The 12,370-nt window shown below is 40.7% G+C and overlaps 1 protein-coding gene across 1 annotated transcript in view; it reads right to left on the reverse strand.

Annotated features, from left to right (window-relative positions):
• Nucleotides 1-1,038: 1,038 nt before the first annotated feature.
• The window catches only part of LOC308704145 (NACHT, LRR and PYD domains-containing protein 3-like), a 121,481-nt gene continuing 110,149 nt past the window's right edge, over nt 1,039-12,370 (reverse strand). The window contains exons 11-12 of the mRNA XM_081388255.1: nt 8,648-8,821; nt 1,039-3,027 (exon numbers count right to left, since the gene is read on the reverse strand). Coding sequence (XP_081244381.1) covers nt 3,009-3,027; nt 8,648-8,821 — 193 coding nt within the window. The 3' untranslated portion in view covers nt 1,039-3,008. The remainder of the gene's footprint in view (nt 3,028-8,647; nt 8,822-12,370) is intronic.

A 12,370-nucleotide genomic window follows, 5' to 3' on the forward strand; every position in this document is an offset into this window, starting at 1 on the left:
AGTCGGCCGGGTGCCGCCATCTTGAGCGGAACTTCACTTGCGTTAGCAATCCCATTGACTTCCATTCATTTTGGCGTCACTTTGACAGCGAATAACTTTACATCTGAGGCGTTTGAAGACTCCATTTGTCCATTTTTTATTTCTAAAGAAACACGACAATGTATAAAATGCTCCATTACCTTGTAGCTTATGTTATGGCCCCGTAGAAGCAGTTTTTGTAAAAGTAGGCTAACGATTGCGTCATAACCAAGCGACTCTTTGTCGCACATTAGAGAGATTATCGTATGGACAGGAGGAGAAGCTCGCTGGCAATCGGGGGGACGTGGAGGCAAAATGACAATATAATTAATCAGAATACCTAGCAAAAGTTGATCCTGCTCCATGCTCATGGACAATTCCTACTCACACTCTCCGTCTCTGCAAGATTCGGAAGGGAATGATTCAGATTTCTCTTGGCACAGCTACTAGAAGACAGACGGGTTGCTCACGTGGTCCGTGTAACGCTTTGCTCGGTTTGAGTCTGCGCGTCAGGAAAGGAAGGGCTAAGAAATCGCTAAAAATGGGCTTCACTTGTCTCAATTGAGTTCCAATGGGGTCGCTGTGTCCATTTCTTTTACTGTCTATGCCTATACGCTGGAGAAACTCGGGCCGACTCCCTGAAATTTGTTAAACATGTTTAAAAATGATCGGGAGGTGCTCGTAACGCTTGGCTCGGCTCGTAATTCCTCTCACACACTACGAGCCGCGACCACGCGATCTTCTGCGAGCTCGTAAAACAGCAACAATCACACCGTGTACGCCTGCATTTAGTTTTGATCACATTGTCAAGTTAATTATAATCGAATGCATTTTGTTTTATTGACCACAATATTATCATTGATATTTGTTTGAGAGGGGCACTTTTGATTAGATTTGAAAAAGGGGCTCGAGCACCAACATCTTTAGTAGGAGACTTTGAGCTTTCTAAGTTTGTAGATCTTATACATGCAAAAACTGCAACATAACACAGTAAAGAAAAAGAAAACATGAAAACACATTAAAGATGACCCCTTTAATACATTAATACAAATGTAATGCAACTATTATTAAAAACATGATGTATAAACTCAAGCTTACATTGTTTTCTAAAAGTGAGCTTGAACTGTTTTCTCTTCTCATAATTATGAAAAATGTATATTTCATTAGTCTTTGTCTCCCTCTGCTGGTACAACACAAACACAGAGATATTCAGGCTCTTTATTTACTTTGTGACAAAACTCAGAGCTTTTTGAGTTACTGTGCGTTTATACCAAGGGGCAACATTCTAATCTGAAAAATGAAGCCTACCCGGAAAGTGCGAAAAACTGCAATACATTGAAAATCCGCTAGGGGAAGGTCCCAAAAGGGAGCAAATGTCCATAGACCCCATGTTAAAATGTCAGTTTTCACAGCATAAATTCATGTTTTTACAGGTTGGTCCCATGGACTTTTATTGTATTTTTCGATAGGTTCCGAGTGCTTGACAACTGTGAGGGGGGTGAATTTTTTTCTAACTCATTAGTTTAGATCGTATTTAGATATAAAATATATGACAAATAAGGGCGTGGTTAACTTTGATTGACAGCTTGATTGACAGCTGATAACGAGCATAGGCTGCGCCGAGTGGAATTCCTGAAATTTGACGTCTCGGCCATGATCTGACACAACACATCTAACCACCTCTGTATGTAGTGGATTGTCACTTACCGGATAAACTGGAGCGAAGTCCTCCTACAGTGTCGGTTAGTGCATAAAATGGGTTGCTCTGCTATAAACTGCACTAACCGACACTGTAGGAGGACTTCGCTCCAGTTTATCCGGTAAGTGACAATCCACTACTATTTCACGTAACTAGTGAGCACTATTTAGCATCAATGTTTGTGGGCAGTGGCACTGCAACAGTTAGCATGTATTTTAACTTATAAGTTTCATATACTAGTATTTAACCGAAGCTATAGTTTGTGAAATTAAACATTTCTCGTTTTTAGTGTGTTTTTTAGTTAGCTTAGACAGCCATTATGAAAGTATAAGTAGCCTAAAAGGTATAAGAAGCCATAAAACGATTTGCCAGGGGAACAAATTATAGATTAATGAGATCAAAGATCGTCCGTTAGATATAGCCTACACAAGACGAATTATATCCCATGTTTAACCACTCCACTAGACTAGAGACATCAACCAGCGGCAAACGTCAGCAGCACTAGCCGAGGTAAGGCTGTTCCAGGCGGGATACATAGCGCTGAGCGCCCGGTGATCGCTTGGATCTCACAACTCCGCAAACGTCAGATCAAAATTTTAAATAGGCACTATCTGTATAAACAAACAACATATTTGAGATTAAAACAACTACATTCTCGACTGAAAAACTCTTAAAACTACTTTGGTGACACAATAACAGTAGTATTTTTCAATTTCGCGGTCTTACTCCTCTGCTATTGACGCAACTTGAGATTATAACAGCAGGAGTTAGCATTCTACATAAAGCGACCACATAATAACACAAAAACAGCTCACGTTAGCCCGGACCAGAAAGAGAGAAATTCTCTCTATGGCTCTGGTCTCCGGACTCATCACATCGGCTCAGTCTCACACAAAGCCCGCCCTTTTACCCATATATGGATTGGCCAGAAGGTGGGCGGGGTTTGGATTTCCCAAGATTTTCCAAGATGGCGCCACCCATATCCCCCATAAACAGCTTCAAAACAGTTCCTCAGAAAGTCTATGGGTGACGTCACAGACGCTTTGTCCATATTTTTTACAGTCTATGGTTTATACACATAAAATGATTAATCTATGAATGAGAAACTAATTTGCTGTGAAATAAAAGGTGTTTCACTGCCGCCTCATCAGGTCTGTCAGAGGATCGCTGAAATCTAAATTAAGTCTTAATTTATAACAGTGAAGTCACTGTATCTTCAGTCTCTGTTGATTCTGTTGACTGTGAGTCTCTGTAGTGGATCCTTATTCACCATCAGATGATCATCAGAAGATCAGACTGTCCTCGAATACCTAAAATAAAACACACAAACAGTCACATATGCAGTATGAGATATTACATCTGTCACATCTTTTCATTAGAAAACTAGGTAACCCTTCCTTTTACAGTCCCCTAATTACTAGGTATTTACCTGGTAAATATATGGTAAGTTATAGTTGGTTATTGGTAATTACCACAGGTAACAAGAATGTAAATGCAGAGAAACTACAAACTAGTTACTAAGTATTTACCTGGTAAGTATATGGTAAATTATAGTATTTTAGTGTGTAATTACTTAAGGTGATTAGTATGCAATTACAGAGAAACTACCAGGGAAAAAAAACACCACTGTTAAATATCAACTCAACAAAGTACTGTGTACTTGTTACCTGTTTAGGTTGGTAATAACTCAGATTTAATTGTGTACTTCCTCAGAATGTAGGCAGCCAATTTTTAGAAACACCTCCAGTATTACCCATCAATTCAAGTTAGGTTTGTAGTTATCCTAGGGTTATGTTGGTAACAGTCCATGTTTATTTATTACTATCTTGAAATTAAGACGGTAGTTTCCAATAAATTACCTTGTCTTACATAGTTGTTGTTCATTGCTACACCCATTTATAGAGGGTTTATCAAATAATTTACCTTACACTTACCTGGTAACTACCCCGCAGGAACAGTTTTCCCTAATGTCATGGCACATCTTAAATACTGGGTATGTTCTTGCAGATGTTTTTACAATTTACTCAGTAAGTAAAGTGCAACTGTACTGTAAAATGAAGCCTTGTTTATTTCCATGGTATTACCGGAATTGTACCATTTAACCTGATCATTCCCTTTTCCATATAGTCACAATTTTTTACCTCATATGTCCTGCAACGTTACCAAGGAAAACATGACAATTTACTCTGTAAGTAAAGTGTAACTGTACTGTAAAATGAAGCCTGGTTTATTTCCATGGTATTACTGGAATTGTACCATATAACCTGATCATTCCCTTTTCCATATAGTCACAATTTTTTACCTCGTATGTCCTGCAACGTTACCAAGGAAAACATGACAATTTACTCAGTAAGTAAAGTGCAACTGTACTGTAAAAGGAAGCCTTTTTATTTCCATGGAATTACTGGGATCTTACCCTATAATCTGTAATAGCTACTGTACGTAACTGTAGCTATTACAGATTATTGGGTAAGATCCCAGTAATTCCTTGGAAATAAAAAGGCTTCCTTTTACAGTACAGTTGCACTTTACTTACTGAGAATGTTCAACGTGATCTCATGAGAATACGTGTGTATTTTTACGTAAAGTGTAATTCTACCATACGTACATTTACTTACGTTTTATACACACAGAAACGTATAATACTGACGTATTTACAGCACTAAAATGTAAAATGTTTACATATTAACAGCACAAAAACGATTAGCCTACATGCAGTTAAACAAGAATACACTTTAAAACCTTAAAAATACCTTATTTAATCGTTTAACCATTTTAATATTTAGTTTATTTACAGTGAGACACAAAATGCGTTTTCTCCAATAGAACAATAATACACCAAAACCCAACATAAATTCACAAAAGACATCAATATTATTATACTTGATATAATCCAAATCTTTAGAATCCATACGTTTGCAAGAAAGAGATCCAAATTCAGCCCTTTATCCAGTGAGTGATCTTCATCTCCATTTCACAGGCTATCACAGCAGCGCAGTCCGTAACTGTCAAATCCCGCGCTCGTGATGAATTCAAATAAAAAAATTGCGCCCTCAAGAAGCGTTACGACATGTTTTATGGCAGTGATATCAAACGCTCAGTGGCTCTCGCCTGTTCGTCCATGTTCGTCACAGATTGCGACATGTCGTATTTCAGTCGGTAAACTACATTTGAAATGGAGAAGCGCGCGCGCCTTCACACAGAGCGAAGCCGGATTAACATTTTCATGGATTAATAACTTAAATTCTGCTCTGTACCTCATTCAAAACTATTATATACTGAAAGAGAGGACTGTGACTGCAACACATTGTCATGTGAACGACTTTTGGTACCGGTTTTGACATTTTCGCAATATTTAAATTATTGTGATAACAAGTATGTTGTTTTTTCTTTGAAGCCTATGTAGTTTTCTATCTTTGAAAATTACGTATTAATACTGTATTAATGAGACCAGGCTGGAATGTTTTAGTTAAGTTGCAGAACACACATGGTAAAATTTTGTGATTTCAAAAATGTTTAAGCAGTAGCAAAGGATGTGGTAAGAGTCTGGTAATACAATAGAAATAAACAAGGCTTCCTTTTACAGTACAGTTACACTTTACTTACTGAGTAAATTGTCATGTTTTCCTTGGTAACGTTGCAGGACATACGAGGTAAAAAATTGTGACTATATGGAAAAGGGAATGATCAGGTTATATGGTACAATTCCGGTAATACCATGGAAATAAACAAGGCTTCATTTTACAGTACAGTTGCACTTTACTTACTGAGTAAATTGTAACAACATCTGCAAGAACATACCCAGTATTTAAGATGTGCCATGACATTAGGGAAACCTGTTCCTGCGGGGTAGTTACCAGGTAAGTGTAAGGTAAATTATTTGATAAACCCTCTATAAATGGGTGTAGCAATGAACAACAACTATGTAAGACAAGGTAATTTATTGGAAACTACCGTCTTAATTTCAAGATAGTAATAAATAAACATGGACTGTTACCAACATAACCCTAGGATAACTACAAACCTAACTTGAATTGATGGGTAATACTGGAGGTGTTTCTAAAAATTGGCTGCCTACATTCTGAGGAAGTACACAATTAAATCTGTGTTATTACCAACCTAAACAGGTAACAAGTACACAGTACTTTGTTGAGTTGATATTTAACAGTGGTGTTTTTTTTTTTCCTGGTAGTTTCTCTGTAATTGCATACTAATCACCTTAAGTAATTACACACTAAAATACTATAATTTACCATATGCTTACCAGGTAAATACTTAGTAATTAGTTTGTAGTTTCTCTGCATTTACATACTTGTTACCTGTGGTAATTACCAATAACCAACTATAACTTACCATATATTTACCCGGTAAATACCTAGTAATTAGTTTGTAGTTTCTCTGCATTAACATTCTTGTTACCTGTGGTAATTACCAATAACCAACTATAACTTACCATATATTTACCAGGTAAATACCTAGTAATTAGGGGACTGTAAAAGGAAGGGTTACCGAAAACCAACTAGATAATCTATATTAATTCATTCTCAAACATGATCATATCGCTTCTATCTGATGCTCAAAGTCACTTTACAGAAATCAAAAGCACATGAAAGGTCACTTTCACACACCGGACAGCTGATACAGAACCAGCAGAAATGATCATTACACTCACTACACATTTAATATCAGCTAATAACAACCCAAATCTCAGATTATCACACACATAAGGCGTCTTTACACAGAAACCAAATCTGAAGCGGCATAAAATCACAAAATGTGCATTTACACAGAATGTTTATTGCTTCTCTGACGCCGAGAACATAAATGCATTTACACAGGAATTAAAATCGTGGGAAATAATACTTTGAACATTACTATTTTAAAACAGTTTTAACAAAGTGTTATAACATGAATTTAAAAGTAATTTAATAGTAAACAAGGAAATAAAACTTGAGTTAAATAAAAACACATAATTTTAGATTTCCTCTGTGTGATATAGCGATCTCACGCTCTGATGTTTGTCATAATTCTGTGGTACTGATAGATATTTTATATTTCTTAATAAAATTGTTCCAGATGGATCAAATTCTACAAATATATTATGAATCATTATTGATCATTATTATTTGATCACAGTAGGATTTATTTTTTTTTTTTTTTTCAAAGAGCCAGAAAGAACAATTCTGCTGTCGTCAGCGTTTCAGGCGGGTCGTGTGTGGGTGAAATATCGTCCTCACGAAGATGATTTCTGGAATATAATATAACACAGTGACGGCGAATAAGCATTTAGCGTATCTGAGAGAAATGTAGCGGCGCGTTGATCTGCCAGTCTCTTCAGAGGAAGATTACAAACGGCGAAAGCCAATTGATTACACACGTCGACGACTCTGTTATTTTGGTGGTTTGCTTCACGATGTGAGTACAGGACACTTTTACTTTATTGTCCCTTGTTGGCTGACATTTTTTAATGTGGCTAAAACAATATGGAGCTAGGCCGATATGTTTAGTCTTCCGCTTCTTGATTCTCTTGCCGCGCGTTTGGTTGTCATGACAATGACGTAGTTTAGAGCGGCACAAGATCGCGTTCATTTACACTGAACAAAACAATATCAGAGTCATCTTTGATACTAGGGGCTGAGGCGGGTCATATCCGTCATATTTTAAAGGAACACTCCACCGTTTTTTGAAATAGGGCTTATTCACCTTCTTTCCTACATTTAGATAGGTGGGCAAATGCATTTTTGTCTCAGTGCATGCATTGTTTTTGTTTGACAGGGTCGGCGCTAGCTTAGCTTAGCATAATGAATGGAATCCTTTGTTGCCAGCTAGCATGTCCTGAGTAAAAGTGATATAAAAAATAAAACAAACCCACCTAATTACTTCTTGTGGCCTGCGTATTCACAACAGGCACAAATAGCGATGAAGATTAACACTAGGCGATTTCCTATATGCAGATATTGACTTGGGACTATATTAGGGGGAAGCACAGGCGAAGCACTGCTACTTGGGCGCAGAGATCTCACGCCCAAGTAGCAGTGCTTCGTCTGTGCTTCCCCCTAATATAGTCCTTAATATATAAGTCAATATCTGCCTAGGAAATCGCCTAGTGTTAATCTGCATCGCTATTTGTACTCGTTATCACTTTTACTCAGGACATGCTAGCTGGCAACAAAGGATTCCATTCATTATGCTAAGCTAAGCTAGCGCCGACCCTGTCAAACTAAAACAATGCATGCACTGAGACAAAAATGCATTTGCCCACCTATCTAAATGTAGGAAAGAAGGTGAATAAGCCCTATTTCAAAAAACGGTGGAGTGTTCCTTTAAGTCTGCTTTTATGCGGCATGGTGTCTTTACACAGAACTTTGAGCAGACACAGAGCCGCTTTAGAGCAGCCTTAACTCGGCTGTGTAAAGATGACTATAGAGACAGTTGAAGGGGAAAATCTGAAAATAACATTAATATTATTTTCACAATCAGTCACAACAGTATGAGCAGAATTACACTCATATTAAACACAGTTTAAAGTTCAGAGACCTACAGAAACTGAAGCTGAATTTAAGACTCATTATCTGATGATCTCAGACAAAATATTCCCACACACACACACACACACACACACACACACACACACACACATAAACACACACACACACACACACACACACACACACACACACACACACACACACACACACACACACACACACACACACACACACACACTCATTATCAGATGATCTCAGACAAAATATTCACACACACACACACACACATACACACACACACACACACACACACACACACACACACACACACACACGTGGTGTCACTGAACCTGAACCTTTACTTTTATTTTTAGCGAGTAAATCAGCCATTTGAACTTTAAATGAAAATATGATGATGAAAATCATTAAAAACTATTCTTACTCTAGTGTCTCCAATTTATAACATGGATCATCCTTAAGATCCTTTAACAGCTTCACTTCTGAGTCTCCTAGTTTATTATATGACAGATCCAGTTCTCTCAGGTGTGAGGGGTTTGATCTCAGAGCTGAAGCCAGAGCAGCACAACCTTCATCTGTCACACCACAATCCTTCAACCTGTAGAGAACAATGACACACATTGAGCCTATATACACAGATAAACATGACACTTAAAACAAATAAAATAACAACATAATGCTGTCAATATTAAATATATACAAATATTCATTAGTTCACATTGTGAAAATACATCAGTTAGGATTAGGGGATTCAATATACAGTTTGTACAGTATAAAAATCATTATTTCTATGGAAAGAAAAAAACTAAAACATGAAAACCCAATGTGTGTGTGTGTGTGTGTGTGTGTGTGTGTGTGTGTGTGTGTGATTAATGTATTTGTAAGGAGTTTAAGGAACATGTATGTGTGTGTGTGTGTGTGTGTGTGTGTGTGTGTGTGTGTGTGTGTGTTAGCAGAGGAGGATTGGGGCGATTCTAAGGGTCCAGCAGAACATTCCCGGTTACTTAACTGTAACCTTGTTCCCTGAGAAAGCGGAACGAGATGCTGCGCTGCTCAGCGCATTGGGAACGTCTTTAATCGTGACCAGCTGTGAATATTGTGTGCAACACGTCGATAGAATTGACTCGGAGGTAATATAGCCTCGGTCGATGACGTCATCGGCGCGCACACACAACACAAGGCTATAAATAGATGAGCCACAGGTGCATTATCAGAATATTTTGTTTGAAGAGCAGTCCTGTGACATCTTCAGCATGGCAAAGTAGCGCAGCATCTCGTTCCGCTTTCTCAGGGAACAAGGTAACAGTTAAGTAACCGGCAACGTTCCCTTTCGAAAGCTACAATTGATGCTGCGCTGCTCAGCGCATTGGGAACGAGAATATCCACGCCACCGTGCTTGAAAATGTCTGGACCCCTACGGTTGTGCAGGTGTGCTCACAAGAACACAAGAAGGCCTCAGACATTAGCTTGTGACGCCGACTCAAGGACATGAGAGCCCGGAGTGGCATGAAATCCAAACTATAAAATCTTATGAATGTGTGCGGAGAGGACCAACCTGCCGCATCACAAACCTGTTGTAAGGGGGCACCCCTTGCCAAAGCACTAGAGGAGGCGACCCCCCTGCCTGGTGGAGTGAGCCCTAAGACCTATAGGCGAAGCTTGACCGCGCGCCTCATAAGCAAGAGCAATAGCATCCCTGACCCAATGAGACATGGTCTGCTTGGTGGCAGCTGCTCCTCTTTTACTACCCGCATAACAGACGAACAGTTGCTCTGACATACGCCACTGGCTAGTGCGGTGGATGTAAGCCTGAAGAGCACGGACTGGACACAGACTGTGAGATCTCTCCTGCTCCGGCGTTGTGAGCGGTGGAGAGCAGAAGGCCTCTAAAGTGACCGGATGTACAGCCGAAAATGGAACCTTAGGCAGGTAATCAGGATGAGGATGCAACAACACTTTCACCATTCCTGGGGCAAAGTCTAAGCAGGATGACGAGATAGACAGAGCCTGCATATCCCCAATTCTATTTTTAGAGTCAGAAGTTTATCAGACGCTGATTCTATAGGTTCAAAGGGGGTTTTGACCAGACCCTCGAAAACTATAGCTAAGTCCCATGAAGGGATCTTGGTTCTAACTGGAGGCCTCAGTCGCCTGGCCCCACGAAGGAAGCGAGAGAGCAGATGGTGTCTCCCGAGTGGTGCCCCGTCAACCAAGGCATGGCAAGCCAAAAGAGCGGCCACATAAACCTTAAGAGTGGCAGGGCATGTGCCTGTTGATAATTTCTTTTTTAGAAAAAAATGCCTCGCTATTCTGTTCAGATTGCGTGAGCGCAGACCTCCCTGGTGATTTATATAAGAGACTGCTGCTGTGTTGTCCACCCGCACAAGGACATGACAGCCCCTCAATTGATGGAGAAAATATTTCAGAGCCAGAAATACGGCCATCAGCTCGAGACAATTGATGTGCCAATCGAGTTGATGACCCTCCCATTCCCCTTGAGCTGGATGGCCATCTAAGACCGCTCCCCAGCCCATCAGGGAGGCGTCTGTCGTTAGCAGTCTAGTCCCCTAGGGTGGGACCCAAGGCGAGGAACCGGGGTCTGAGCCACAGAGATAGTGTACGAAGCCCGCGGCGCATCACTTTTATTTGCTTTTGAGGATTGGCTCTTGAATGAAATCCTCTGGCTTTTACCACAACTGAAACGGTCTCATGTGCAACAGCCCCAGAGGAATCACCGTGGATGCTGAAGCCATGAGACCTAACATTTTTTGGTACTGACGAACAGTGCGATCTTGGCCTAGCCTGACTTTGCTCATGGTCTGTCAAATGGTCTCGATTCGAGCGGGAGACATTTGTGCCTGCATGGTGATCGAATCCCAAACGATCCCGAGATAAGTCGTTCTCTGGGCAGGAGAAAGAACACTTTTCTTGGTGTTGAGTCTCAACCCTAGAGAAACTAGATGAGCTAACACGATGTCTCTGTGTTGGAGCGCCATCTCTTGCGATTGTGCTAGTATTAACCGATTGTCTATATAATTCAAAATGTGAATGCCCTGGAGTCGTAATGGAGCCAGTGCTGCATCCATGCATTTTGTGTATGTGGGGGGTGACAAGGCTAGGCCGAATGGAAGAACCCAAAATTGGTATGCTTCGCCCCCGAAAGAGAACCTCAGGAATTTCCTGTGTTGTGGCAATATTTCTATGTGAATATATGCGTCCTTCAGATCGATCGTGACAAACCAATTGTGATGTTGAATTTGCAACACGACCGTCTTGACGGTTAACATCTTGAACTTGAGCGCTTTTACTGTACGGTTTAAGCCTCGAAGATCTAAGATTGGACGCACCCCCCATCCTTTTTGGGAACCAGGAAGTATCTGCTATAATAGCCCGACTCTCTCTCTGGAAGAGGAACATGTTCTATGGCCTCTTTGCTCAGAAGAGTTTGCAGCTCTTGTGACAGTACATGCATCAGCTCCGGTTTCACGGAAGGGGAGACCACGCCATTGAAACGCGGAGGACAACGAATAAATTGGATTCTGTATCCTATCTGTACTGTGCTTAATACTCACGCAGACTCTCTGAGAGTGGTATCAATTTTAACACTTCCTTTTGAGGGCATGTTAGATGTTCCGTGTCCTGAATGACGGCAGGAAACAACGGAACATCTAACATTTCACTGGAAACCGCTGCCCCCCGAAGCACGAGAGGTGGAGGGGATGGAGAGGTTTTGTGAGGGTAACGGGAAGGGGCGAAAAGATCTTGAATGCGCCCTATCCCGTGGGGGGCTACCCCCACCAGATTGGGCGCCAGACCATCAGGACTTTCTCTTTTTGTTAATGATAGTCCTGAGTTCTGGCTTGGGTGGTTGCTGAGCGCGGCGGGCCTGTCCCCAATCCTTACTAGGGGGAGCACGGTCTGCCACGCTCTGCTTCATAACCTCCCTGGCTTTTGAAGGACCGGGGCAAGGTTGGGTGGCCGATGGCCCCTCCCCTTGAGTGTGGCGAGGAAGGAACTGAACGAATGCTTCTTCATGTTTCTTCACCTCTTTAAACCTGGTGATTACAGTATTGACGGAGTCGCCAAACAGGCCAGAGGGAGAAACAGGGGAATCTAATAGAAACAGACGATCCTTTTCTTTGATACC

Source organism: Scardinius erythrophthalmus (assembly GCF_964197995.2).
Source record: "Scardinius erythrophthalmus genome assembly, chromosome: 16".
Classification (NCBI taxonomy): domain Eukaryota; kingdom Metazoa; phylum Chordata; class Actinopteri; order Cypriniformes; family Leuciscidae; genus Scardinius; species Scardinius erythrophthalmus.